Genomic DNA, 14,728 nt, shown 5'->3' with positions numbered 1-14,728 from the left:
TCACCATACCCCCAAGCTCACACCCTTTAGCTTCCTACCATGCTAAGAGATAGTGGGACCTATAAACTGTTTTTCCATTCTGCAATAATGGAGGAATTGCTGTAAAAAGGGGGCACAACATTATCAAAATATCACTGTGATACTGCCCAAATGATATGTTGAACTGCAAGTGTTGGGGTAAGGCCTACATCAGAATTTATACAGTCATAGAGACATACCTGAAAATTCATAGAGAGGTAAGAAGGTAATTTTTTTTCTGATTTTGGTCAGAAATAGGAATACCAACACAGATCGGAAGTTCTGGACAACAGTAATTTGACTGAATCCTTTGGGTTTCTCTTAGTGTTCTCAGGCACACCCAGGAGATTAGAATGTTTAGTGTACCAACAAAGACATTCCAATTAACAATTTATTAGAGTGGTTACCATTGTACTTATTCTTTCATTCTTATTAACATTACTCATTCATAAACAAAATTATTTACCTCAATTATTTTGTCCCCTGTCTTCAGAGCTTTCGATCTTCCAGCTGGACTCTCCTCCAAAACATGCTTAATAAAAATTCCTCTCAATTCCTCCCCATTTTTCAGTCGTTTTATTACTTTATTGCCACCAACAATACTGATTCCGAGTGACTCGCCTGGTTCTCGCCAAAGTTCAACCCTAGATTAAAGTTAAATACTCTTTGTAATTTAGGATGTAGAGGCAAATGAAAACTTTTGCCTATTTTGTAATTCATATTGCCAAATTCAAAACCATTAATTTTCTGCAAGATATGTTTGTATTTACAATTAACTTAAGTTACTTATTTAGAGCCAAGAACCTTTTTCCTCTCTGTTTGAGTAGCTTTATTTCAAATTCAAAACTCACAGGGCTGAATCTTATACTTTTTTGGCTGGCATGAGTCTTGCTGAGTTGTTGAAAGTGATTCTCTTCCCGAGGCCCAGTGAGTTTTCTCATCAGACTTTATCAAACCTGTCTCATTAACTACTTACCATTCTCATGGCACCTCTTGTATTCGAATACCATGCACTGTCATTCAAGGGATATCCTGGATTTCACTGGCATTATTCCCAAGCTTTCATCAAAAGCCCATGTGCACCCAGTCATCCCGTAATTTGGAGTTGTCCTCCACGGTTCCTGATATTTGCCGGAGATCCTGGATGGTATGGTGCCGACATAGGACCTCCTCCTGCCCTATGACAAGCAGTGGGGAGCGACAATACCAGACGATGCCAGCCTGCTGATAGGTTGCCACCTGGATTAAACACGGGGTGTGTGTGACCAGTGCCCATGCTCCAAAACGTTGGAGTCTGGTTTCCAACATGGAGTTTATTCAGAGCAAACAGCAAACTGAATCTGCCGGGTACCTGCTCTGATTTCTATCTCAAGCTTTCCTGACGTCTAATTGTTGGCTAAGTTTGGCAAGATTGGAACTCGAATATTAATAAAGAGAATTGGGTTATCACCAAGGCATTTCACAAGCATCGTTCCCCAACAATTAGTAACTTGCTGCCTGGCAAGAATCTCACCACCCAGTTGTGAAAAGCATAAAAGATGGACCCAGATGATCTTGTTTGCCACACTTCTTGTCCAGTTCTGCTGCACTTCACCAAAGCTCACACTTCATAGAACCTTATAAAATTCCACCCCATGGTCTGTGATTTAATTCTTTAAAAATGAAAAATCTTTCTGGATCCAGTATTCTGTGCAGGGTTAGTATCATAGTTTTTAAAAAGAAATTACACCAACAAAAATATATGAATGGAAAAGCAAAGTGACATCCTTTAGAAAGTTAGTCACTTAATGTCACACAATGTGACTCTAGAAACTGCAAGCTATAAAGACAAGCAGCTGTTGCGTTTTGCAAATACAATGCAGTATGCTTGTATTAACAATGGACCAATTCTTGGCTAATGTAATGAAATAAATTGATCTGGCCAATAACACATCTAGCATTTCACAAAGATTTAAGAGCCGTACTGCAGATCCCTCATTCGTAAGATGCATGGGAACTACTACTGCTCTGACGGAGATTGGAGCAGTAGTCAAGATAACATTATCACTTAAAACTTCCAATGCTTAATAAAATTGCCCTTGATCTAAACTTTAATCAAATAAGGTGAACCTTGCTCCACATGCCTGCAAGATTACAAAATTCTTTTCTCAATAAGTACAAAACTCTGACAGTATAGCTCGAATCACATTTGAATGCATATATTTGAGAGAATCTTGAAGTGACTATGAACACCTTCCCTTAATCTTGAGGGTGAATTCAAAAGCACTATATGACTATTTCTTACTGAAGACTAGCAAAGTTCTGACTAGAACAAATAATATGCAATGAGTTGGAAGCAGACGCAATGAAATTTTAAAAAAACTTTGATAAATATCTGGATTTAAACATACCCACAATATTATAAATAATTTAAGCTTTGTTTTATACCAAGTTCACAACATTGTCTTTCAATTCTGAAAAAAAACAAGCACTCATAACATAATTAATATTGACTGGTCACTCACCATTCCAAACAAAAATGTACAGAGATTTTTTTGAAGATTCTAGAGTATTTTGTTTGATTGCGATATTAAAATAGCTTGCGTTTTCTTCTACAGTATTAACTTCATACATAAACGTAAAGGCTAAGATGTCATTAAATCTTATTATAATGTTCCTTTTATTTATTTATTTAGAGTCATTGTAATATCTAGCACAGAAATAGACCCTTCAGTCCAACTCATACATGGCGACTAGATATCCTGAATTAATCTAGTCCCATTTGTCAGCATTTGCCCCATATCCCTCTAACTCTTCCTTTTCAAATACCCACCGAGATGCCTTTTAAATGTTGTAATTATACCAGCCTCCACCACTCATTTCATACATGCACAACTGTTTGCACAAAAAAGTCACCCCTTAGTTCCCTTTTAAATCTTTCCCATCTCGCCTTAAACCTATGCCCTCTAGTTTTGGACTCCCCCACCCCAGGGAAAAGACATTGTCTACTCACCCTATTCATGCCTGTCATGATTTTATAAACCTCTATAAAGTCACCCCTCAGCCTCTGATCCTCCAGGGAAAATAGCCCCAGTCTATAAGTCTCTCTCTATAGCTCAAGCCTGGCCACATCCTTGTAAATCTTTTCTGAACCCTTTCAAGTTTCACAATATCCTTCCTATAGAAGGGAGAGCAGAATTGCACACAGTATTCCAACAGTGGCCTAACCAATGTCCTGTACAGCTGCAACATGACCTCCCAACTCCTATGCTCAATGCACTGACCAATAAAGGAAAGCATACCAAATGCCTTCTTCACTATCCTCTCTACCTACGACACCACTTTCAAGGAACTATGAACCTGCACTCCAATGTCTCTTTATTCAGGAACAAACCTTACCATTAAATGTATAAGTCCTGGCCTGATTTGCCTTTCCAAAATGCACACCTCACATTTATCTAAATTAAACTTCATCTGCCACTCCTTTCTTTCCACAAACTTTATTTTTACAACACATTAATAATTGTCATCCATGCCATTTTTAATATTTTATTCTTTCATTTATACATAAATAATCTGGCATCCAGAAGTTTACTGTTATCACAAAACCAATATCTAACGCATGGCTTTCTTCCTTTTATTTTGTCTCTGCAAATTGCAATTGATACAAAAGAAATAAGCGAGTGTAAGAGAGAAAAAGAGAGACATGTTTACAATTTTCTATATATTTGCAGTTAGGAAGTCATTTAAAGTAAATATTAAATGTAAAAATTCACACCAGCCTACTCAGACTCTGAAAAATAAATAATGTAATGCAATGACTCCAATGATTGATATCAGGGGAATACCATTATTTGCAAGTTTTCAAACAGTGATGCATGCAAAAAACATGCCTTCTGTCCAGTGACTGACTGCCCATTCACGTGGCGCATTCTCTTTATACTCAACAAATGTACACAATATTTATGATATGCCCAGTAAAAAATATAAATATAGCCAATACCCACTATATTTTCTTGATTAAAGTTCCTCTACTTCTGTAGTAATTTAACATTGTTAAAAATATCAAATTTGCATTATTGTCCACAATTCTAAGACATAACTATTCTTAATTAAAGTGGGTTTTAATTTCATCTGAGATGTTTGGTCAGTTATGGCTTTCGTAACATCGCTGAAAATTGAAATCACGTTCAAACAACAAAGGTACATCTTATGTTCGATGTATTTTGTGCATCTCTGCCGAATCAGCTAATATCTCGGCAGTGTGGTTGTGTAGCAGTACAAAACACGAACATGAAAAATAAGATGGTGAACTCTATTGGGAACAGAAGTCAAATGTCATGACACTCTCTTACCATCGTGGTGCCTCCCAATGACTCATTACTGGGGTTTCTTCTCCTTCGCCTTCTTCTCTTTCAGGCAATTCACTGATTTTTAAAAAAAGAGTAAAGTCACATTGGAAAATTCTTCAACATTAATCGAAAATTACAACAATGAACTTCAAAAAATGGTGACAAACCATACTGATAGATACATGACTTCAAAATTAAAATCAAAATATTAAATATATTAAATGTTACTCATCAAATCAAACACTCAAAGTCATACAGTGTAAAAACAGACCATTCAGTCCAACTAGTCCACACTGACCATGTTCCCAAACCAAACTAGTCAAACCTGCCTGCCTTTGGCCCATATCTTTCCAAACATGTCCTATTCATAAATTTATCTAAATGTCTTTTAAATAAACCTGCATCCACCATTTCCTCTGACAGTTCATTCTATACATTAATCACATTGTGTAAAAGAGTTGCCTCTCATGTCCTTTTTAAATCTTTCTCCTCTTATCTTAAATATATGTCCCGCTAGTTTTGAACTCCACCAGCTGAGGGAAAAGACCTTTGCTATTTACCTTATCCATGCCCCTCATGATTTTATAAACTTGTACAAGGTCACCTACGCTCCAGTGAAAAGAAGTCCCAGCCTACACAACCTATTTTTTATAACTCAAACCCTCCATTCCCAGCAACATCCTGGTAAATCTTTTCTGAACCCCCTCCAGCTTAATAATATCCTTCCTATAACAGGGCAACCAGAACTTCATTTAGTACTGCAGGAGAGGCCTCACCAACGTCCTATTAAAATTCAACATGACGTCCCAACTCTTACATTCAAAACGCCTGAATAATGAAGGTAGCATGCTAAATGCCTTAACTGCCCTCTCTACCTGTGCCACAAATCTTAAAGAATTATATACCTTAACCCCTAGGTCTCCCTGTTCTACAACGCTACCCAAGGTACCACTATTAATTATTTAAGTCCTGCCCTTGTTTGTCATACCAAAATGCAAACCTCACATTTATCCAAATTAAACTCCACCTGCCACTCATCAGCCCATTGACCTAATTGATTAAGATTTCTTTACAATTTTAGATAACTTTTTCACTGTCCACTTTCCCACCAATTTTGGTGTTATCTGCAAACTTACTCACCATTCCTCCTAAATTCTCATCCAAATGATTTATAGAAACGACAAACAGAAGTGAATCCGGTTCCAATCCCTGTGGAACACCGCTGATGACAAGCCTCCAGTCTGAAAAACAACCCTTCACCACCACTCTCTGTCTCCCACTGACAAGCCAATTTTGCATCCAACGAGCAAGCTCATCCTGAATCCCATATGACCTAACTTTACAAATTAATCTATCTTGTGGATCCTTATCTAAAGGCTTTAAAATAAAGTCCAAGTAAACAAAGTCTACTGTTCGGCACTCGTCAATCTTTGTGGTTACTTCACAAAAAAACTCAATCAAATTTGCGTGCCACAATTTCTCTCACACAAACCATACTGACTATTCCTAATCAGTCCTTGCCTCTTCAAATGCATGTAAATCCTATCTTTCAGAATCACCTCCAACAACTTACCCACCAGTGATGTCAGACTCACATGTTTATAATTCCCAGGCTTCTCCTTACAATCTTTCTCAAACAAAGGCTCAATAATAGCCACCCTTCAGTTGCTCCTTTGCTCTTAATGTACTTGTAGAATCTCTTTGGATTATCCTTACCCTTATCTATCAATGCTATCTCATATCCCTTTTTTACCTTCCCGATTTCCTCCTTAAGAATGCCCCTCCTTATATGCATTCCTTATATACTTCAAGAGATTTATCTGATCCCAGTTGTCTATATCTAATATAAGATTTTTTAAATTCTTGTCTGAAACCTCAATATCTTTATTCATCAATTGTTCCCCAAGCTTATCAGCCTTACCTTTCACTCTAACAAGAGCATAACGCCTCTCAACATGACACTTTTGAAAACCTTCCACTTATCAATTGTCCAGCAGTCTACTCCAATCAACTTCTGAAAGTTCTTCTCTCATACCATTAAAACTTGCCTTACTCCAATTAAGAAGGTTTACCCTTTTCCATAACTACTTTAAAACTAACAGAATAAGGAACACTAGTCCTAAACTGTTCCCTTACTAACACTTCAGTCACTTGCCCTGTCTTATTTCCCAAGAGAAAGTAAAGTTTTACATTTTGATATTAAAAAAAACTCTTGAACACATTGAACACATTCCTCACCATTCAAACCTTCAACACTATAACAGTTCCAATCAATGTTTGGAAAATTAAAATCCCTTGCTACTATATCCTTACTATTCTTACACATATTTAAGATCTCTACATATTTGCCCCTCAATTTCTCTCTGACTATTGGGGGGCATGTAGTACAATGCCATAAAGGGATAATCCTTTTCTTATTTCTTATTTCTTATTTCAATCCATATATATTTTTTCTGGACAATCCCTCAGAAATATCCACTCTAATCACATTAGTAATGTTTTCCTTAGTCAAAAACATCGCTCATCTCTCCTCTCTTGGCTCCTTTTCTGTCCTTCCTATTGCATCTAAAACCCGGAACATTGAGTTCCCAGTCCTGTCCTTCCATCAGCAAAGTTTCTAAGTTCATCAGCCTTATAAGGCCCTCTGCATTGAAATAAATGCAGTTTAATTCTTCGGAGTTAGCTTGTTATCTGACTTGCTCTTGTCTTTCTTTTCTAATTAACTTGCTCTTTTCTGATTCAGAACCATTCTTATCTGTCTTTCTATTTTCACTGCTTTCATCCCCCCTCTCTAATTGTTTACAGGCTCTTGAAATAAAACGAATAAATTTCCCAACCAGGATATTGGTCCTTTCCCGATTGAAACCAATCCCTTTTCCAACCCAGAAGAGATCCCAATGATCCAAGAATCTGAATCCCTGCACATTGATCCACTTCTTCAGCCACTGTTTTATCTGCCCTATTCTTTTATTCCTTTCCTCATTAGAACTTGGGGCTCCAATAGCAATAAACCAGAGGCTACTACTTTTGAGGTTCTTTGCTCTAACTTTCTCCCTAGCCTCTTATATTCACTTTGCAAAATCTTAACCCTTTCCTTAATTATGTTGTTCCTACCAATTAATGCAACAACTTCTGGCTTCTCACTCTCCCTTTGACAATATGCTTCAGATTTTTTGATTCATCAATCACTAAATATTTGTCAGAATCTGTGTGAAGGAACTCAGTTTTGCAATGAATTCCATATTTCTATGAATAAAATAGGAATAAAAAGAACTACTCAGCACAGGTGATTTAACTACAGGGGCAGAGCAGCCCAGTGGCTTTGGCAACCGTAACTGTGCAAAATGTATGACAATGTCAAACATTGAAGGTGCAACCCATGCTTCAAATCAAAGCCTAAAATAAGTGCATGTTGATTGTGAAACAAAAACCAAACTGACAAAAAAAATCAATGGAATTTAGTCAGTATATGCGAAGTGAATTATATGGTTATGTTCATCAAAATCAGCTGGAACACAAACTCATTGTTTTCTCTCTTTTTAGGTGCTGCCAATTCTGCAGTGTATTTTTAGTACTGTCTGTTATAGCTCATTAGTCTACTATATTTCATTGGGAAAATGCTCTTAGAAGATTATATGATCAAGATTTGCTCAGCAATACAACTAATTCACAATTGCAGGCCTGAAGCCTTTGGAAGCACTTGAGATTGAAATACATTGTGCTTGCTAACAAGCATATGAGCAAAAGCCAGTAAATTGAATTGAAAATATAGATCATATAGATCATAGATATGAATAGTACAGACATTTTGAGGAGCTAAAGAGTCCTCTCTTGTTCTTCTGCCTTTTGAAAGCTAACTCAGGAGGTGTCAGGGATTATGCAGAGGATTTCCATGAACGCATCATTTAAATCACAGCTTTCAATTTTTCTTAAGATACGTTTGCATTGCTTCTGAAGACTTTGAATGAACAGTTTACGATTATATTCTTCAACGACACAAAAGAAAATTATGAACCAATAGAAATACAAATCTAAGAATTCTGCCCCAAATTGCTTGATAATGTGACCTCTTGTAAATAAATAACTATGTTAACTAACAATAGTAATGTTTCATTAGAACTGTCACTCATATATTTAAAATGTTTTTGGGAAGTCCACCTCACTAAAATCTTTTTTTTCTGCAGTTAGTGAATTTGAAAATTATCTCGAATGATTTGAAAAAAATAAATTATAAACAAAATAATAATTATGATAAACATGTATGCATCAATGCAATGAAATATGCCACCCAGGCTCTAAATAAAATACTGATCTAACCTGATCTTTTAATTGGTAATCAATTTACACCATTGTTAAAAGCTTTTGCATTGTAACTATCAAGAGCTCAAGGCAACACATCGATAGTACACATAATAGCCACTTACGCTGCTGCAATTTATTCCATAACAGTATAAACTCAAAGCTGGTCACAATTTTTTTTGCACATGCACTTTGATATGCAAATTATAAATTATGATTCACAGTAAAGATTTATGTTTAATATTTCTCCACAGGTAATTTGGAGTTTCTGTAATTTGTGCAAATATTACTATTCAGATGTTGAACAATTGTAATAATACACTAACTTTAAAAATCAGTATTATACTTTATCCAGAAAACATCAAAGTTACATAGTGCATTGCTTATACCTACTCCATAAAAATACAAACCACCATACTTCCTTAATATTGCTACCTGAACTGCAACAAATAGTACAAATGATGATGTACATAGAAAGGTGGAACAAATACCAGGCACCCAATGTTAGGAAACCACAATTCATTATTAATGCCCAAACCCTATGTTCACGCTAAACTGAAGTCTGTACAAATATTTGCATTTAAGTCATAAAGTTGTCTTCCTCTAAATACCATATTGAGATACATGACACAACTTCATAAGTATTACCTATAAGACTTAAAAATGAAACAAAATATTTCACATTTTAAAATAAAGTTTCAAAAAATTTCTGCAACCAGTAACGTCTGTACTTGAATTGTTAGTATTTTGAAATTAAATGTTCATCGACAATATTTTAATAATTATTTGTTTTTCAGATCCTAGAATATACTCAAAAAAATATATATATACACATATATACAGTACTTTTTAAGACCATCAGATGTCTCTTAAGCATTTTAGAGCCTTTTTGAAGCACTTTTTGAAATAAAACACATTCACTGATGCAATGTTCCAGGAAAGGTAGCAGTCAGCACAGTATGTGCACTTCAGACAGCCATAAACAATGTGATAATGACCAGATAATCTGCCTTTTTTGTGATATTGATTAAGGTAGAAATAATGGTCAAGGTACTGAGTTGAATTCCAATCAAGACACCTTGATGTAACATTTCAGTCCAAAAGCATTATTAAAAAATTTCTATCCTTCAATACCAAGAATATAATTAATTTAAATACCTGACAGTAGGTTTCAGCCTGGCTTCTGTTGCTAATAGTGTAGCATTAAGGGTTCTAGCTTGTTTTGATGCAGAGCTCCATTTATAACGATCCATATCTTTTGCAGGCACATAAGTAATCCTAAATTTCCCATCCACCAAAAGAGAGAAAGTTGTACTTTTTAAACAATAGATTAGAAGTCTTACGTGACTATGAGATACAGCATAAGATAGTGGCCTCTACAAAGTCCTCTTCAGCAATAAATAATGAATCCAGAAGGTAGGTGATACTTACAAATCAAGAAGCTGATATATTTGATCACAAGTCTAACTGGGCACTTACTTTTCTCGTGTAAAGACATCTAACATTTATCCAACTCAACAATTTTTCAACATATACATGCACGGTGAAATGAGTATGTGTTACTGTTGCTATCTAAGGCCAAGGAGCAAGACAAAGATTATCATGCTTATCAATATCTATATCAACATGCATTTTTAATTCAGGATATTTAACTGAGCAGTAATCTGATGAAGAAATGATGCTGAACCATTGCAGGAAATATTAACCAAGTTTGTCAAAGTGATGAACTGAGAAAAAGCCTTAAGAGAAGAATGGGCAATGGGGATAGCAGTTTACAGAGGGAATGATCAAAGAAACTTAAGTATTTGTATTAGATTACATAATTATTTAAGTTTATTGATCGAATTGGATGCCCACATCACCAATTCATATATTGCTTCACATGTTCACGACAAAAACCTTTTCAAGTGAATGGGTGAAGTGATAAGGTGATAAAATATTTTCTCAGTTTGGCCAACTTATGGTTTATGTCAAGAAGTGACCAGACCTCATTTGGAAAGTGGCCATATACAACAATCTTTGAAATGTCACTAAATGTTGGTATCTGAAACTGCCTTTCACAATCCCAACTACTTAGCTTTTCTCCCTTAGCACACAATTACATCATTGCAGCTACACTGATCTGCTCAATAAAAGTCTGCCTGTAATCCCCATTAAAACCAGCATGCTCTCTCATCCTGATTAGTTCCTCTAATACAACCCTTACCTTTGCTCCTAAAAGTCCAATGGATGTTAACTTTGCGGATATGAATGGGGAGGTGATGGCCTTGTGGTATTTGCACGAGATTACGAATCCAGATAATGTTCTGGGGACCTGGATTCAAATCCTACCATGGTAGAATTTGGTGGCACTGTGGCTCAGTGGTTAGCACTGTTGTCTCAGAGCATTAGGGATCCGGGTTCAATCCCAGCCTCAGCTGACTGTGCAGAGTTTGCACATTCTCCCCCTGTCCACATGGGCTTCCTCCTGATGCTCTGGTTTTCTCCCACCGTCCATATATCTGAAACCTTTGTTATATGTGGACTGACCATGCCAAATTGCCCGTTGTGTCCAGGGATGTGCAGGCGAGGTGAGTTAGCCATGAGAAACAGTGTTATGGAGACAGGTCTGAGTGTTCTTCAAAGGCATCTGCCTCCACACTGTAAGGATTCTATAATTCTATGATACACAATTGGTTTACCCACTTACCCTCACATCTGAATGGATGATGTGAAGAACTGTGAGAGCTTCCTCTCCTGTGATAAAACTGCTCACTATACCAGAATAAAAAGATAATATCTAACTTTGGATTGATATCCACTTGTCAATGTTTACCTTCTTGTGAAGTAGCCTGGGACAGTTTCAACGTAAATGACACTGTTCAAAAAAAGAGTGGTTGTTTGAAGCACTGGTCAGATCTCAAAATATTTTCAATAGCTTTGACCAGCAGCTTCATTCAAACACTAGATTCTTCATAATTCTAATTAATGTTTCTCATGAATAATCATTGTCTTTCATGTTGAGGATTCTGGTATTAACTACCATGAGCAGAGCTGAACACACGCAGGTTGATTTTCATTTATCGGGGAGAGGAAAAATCAAGATTAATTCACAATATTGAAAAAGATTTCATCATTACTTATAAACTACCTTCTAACTCCAGCAGTAAAACTTCCTCAAAAAGCAAATTTCTCAGCAGTCCACAAACTTTCATACTCTATCATAAACATTAATAAAGAATTGAACCTAATTCAAGGATAATGACAAATTGCTGACAAATAAAAGTGCATATGCTGAAATTTTGTTACAATATTTTAATCAATCCTTTCTATCCCACAAGCTGATGCAGCATGCTGTTGGCTTTGGGTTCTATATGTGTCACAAAACAGAGGTATATGAATTGTCTTAGAATCATTTCTTCATAAATGGAATATTGACAAAAATCTTTAATTACAATCGAAACTCTCAAAGTTAGGCAAATTGTCCAAGTTTGTAACAGTAATTTACTTTTTTTATTTATTCTTTCATAGGATGAGAGTGCCACTAGCAAGGCCAGAATTTGCTGTCAGTTCTGAATTGCCTTCGAACTGAGTGGTACACTGAACCATATCAGGACAATTAAAGGTCACTGACATTATTGAGGGCTTTGGAAGATTGCCGAGTTCCTTCTCTAAGGGACATAAGTGAACTAGATTTTTTTCTTAAACAATAATCGATGATTGCTTTAGTGTCATAAGCTTTATATTGAAGAACTTTTAAAAACTGAAATTAAATTTCATGAGCTGCCCAGGTACAAACTTAACCCTTATTCCCAACATAGACTGAGCCTCCAAGTTGGTACAAATTTCAGTGACATTTCATTGTTGGGTGACTGACTTAAGATACAGCATTATATTGAAAACAGCAAATTAAAGGTTTTGAGAGTCAACTACAAGAAATACTCACATAGTTTCTTCAGTTAAGACTGAATTGGCAAGGACAAAATGCATCTGAGCAGAATTTAGACCATTTATGGATTCCTTGTTCACTGCAACAATATAATCTCCTTCCTGAAGCTCTCCATCTTTTCCAGCAGCTCCTTCACTATCAATGTGCTTGATAACCGCCCCAGGTCCTTTGGGATCACTTTTTACTGTCAAGCCTAGGTAATACAATTCAACATAAGGATATTTAATTGTGAATTAACAGAGTAACGCGATGGCAGATAACCACATTCCATTCCATATGTTCTAAGTGCAAATACATACAGGAAGAAACAGCAGAAGCCTTGTGGCTCCAAACCACTAACTTTATGTCAGATGTAGAAGATAATGTATGAGCATTTAATAGAAGGACTTCCGCATGACAGTGAAAAGATAATTCTGCACAAGCAAATGGAAGTAAACAAAGAGACAGGAGCTTAAATTTTGTAATGTGCATTATTTTATTAATTTTCCATTTCAAATACATGAGTGACAGCCAGAATTTAAATAACCTTGGACAGGAAAATCCAGTTTCCAGGTTTCTATAATAGTAGAAGAAGAAACTAGATTAAATTAAGTTTTACAGATATTGGAAGTGGTATTTCTGCTTCAACCAATCTGGTTCAATCTAATCAGAAGGTGCAAGAAGGATCTTCCCAGTTCTACAACACTCCTGGTGGATGCTGCTCATCACAATTTGTTGCCCTTCTCCTTAAACCACTGCTGATTAAACAAGCAAGTGAGTGACTGCCAGAACCGAAATAATTAACAGAAATTAATAAGAACGGAAAATTATTCTATAAAATAATTTCTTCACTTGCTAAACTTGGTTGTCAGCAAAAAGAAATCACAACAGCGTTAACTGACAAGCAGCTGAATTTTTTAAATCACAGGTACTCAATTGCATTTCAGTTTTTCTTTCATATCACATGTGCCAATGAAATTCTCTACTGCAATGTTTCTTTTTAAAACTTAAGCATTATAATTAAATAATCAATAATTTCAGCACTAAATGTTAGCACCATACAATGGAACAAACAGAAAGCATTACAAAGTTGTTAGAGGATCCACTGAACATTGAGTAATTATGTTTTTACTAGTGATCATTTGTGCATTATTGAATCCATTACAGTAGATTACACCTTTCCATATCCTTCTTTTTTCAGCAGTTAAATGAATGAAATGCCATTAAGGCATGAAAGACAAGTAACACTTAGCCCCGCATCCCCCGAACTCACCCCACATCCCCCTTCTCTATTTTTGAAACCTTCACTTATAGCATTAATTACTATTGGCAGATACTTAACCTTTCAATGGTTAGTGGTCTCAATACAAAGACATCAAATAATACTGAGGAGAATTCTGGTGAATGAATGAGAAGCTACTCAAAAACAAAATTGCATCAAATTAACAATTATCACTCTCACCCTGTCTCCTAAATTTTCAAATGTCATGGGTATTGAGTGCATATACAGAAAGTTCAGCCATAATTCAGACATACAGAGACATCTTTGAAGAATTGAGAGGGAATGTCATATTCTACATAATAAAACCGAGGATACTTTCCCTGAAAAAAAGGAGTGTAGTTAAATGGGGCATTTCAAATAGAATAATACTTCACAATTCAGAGCCTGATATTGTATTTTTGTGAAGACATTAGTCAATGGCGAGTGACAATTGGATTACAGGAATTCTAATGTGTTTACAGCACAAGGCAAGTTAACAAGATTAAACTCAAAGTATGGTAATAGTCCTTTTAATTCAATGTGAAATTTATTTCACTATCTCTGAATTTTCTAATCACACACACAACATTTTTTTATAAAATATCTACAGAGCTATCGGCACACAATCACTTCTCATTCTGCAGCTCAAAAAGCACAAAATGCATCCATTCAACCACTATGCCAGTTCACCACAAACACAAAATAATTTGCTTCTCTCTTAGGAGCTTTGCATTTGCCTTCTATTTTGTGCTGAATATTGATTCTTGCAGTTGATTTTTTGTCACATTGCCAGAACCTCCCTTCCTGACAGCATAGTGCTATACCAGATGGATAGCAGTGGCTCAAGAAGCAGGCTCATCAACACCTTCTCAAGGGCAATTAGGAATGAACAACAAATGCTTTCCTTGCCAT

General features: G+C 35.9%; 1 protein-coding gene across 5 annotated transcripts in view; it reads right to left on the bottom strand.

Annotated features, from left to right (window-relative positions):
• patj (PATJ crumbs cell polarity complex component) overlaps nucleotides 1-14,728 on the bottom strand; it is a 390,366-nt gene that overhangs the window by 245,226 nt on the left and 130,412 nt on the right. For all 5 annotated transcript variants that reach the window (XM_072574241.1, XM_072574240.1, XM_072574242.1 and 2 more), the window contains 4 exons: nucleotides 12,574-12,773; nucleotides 9,807-9,926; nucleotides 4,353-4,424; nucleotides 485-662 (listed from right to left, as the gene is read on the bottom strand). In XM_072574241.1, coding sequence (XP_072430342.1) covers nucleotides 485-662; nucleotides 4,353-4,424; nucleotides 9,807-9,926; nucleotides 12,574-12,773 — 570 coding nt within the window. The remainder of the gene's footprint in view (nucleotides 1-484; nucleotides 663-4,352; nucleotides 4,425-9,806; nucleotides 9,927-12,573; nucleotides 12,774-14,728) is intronic.

The sequence above is a fragment of the Chiloscyllium punctatum genome, chromosome 7 (assembly GCF_047496795.1).
Source record: "Chiloscyllium punctatum isolate Juve2018m chromosome 7, sChiPun1.3, whole genome shotgun sequence".
Taxonomy (NCBI): Eukaryota; Metazoa; Chordata; class Chondrichthyes; order Orectolobiformes; family Hemiscylliidae; genus Chiloscyllium; species Chiloscyllium punctatum.
The sequence above is the reverse complement of the archived record's forward strand: the minus strand, read 5'-3'. Positions and strand labels throughout refer to the sequence as shown.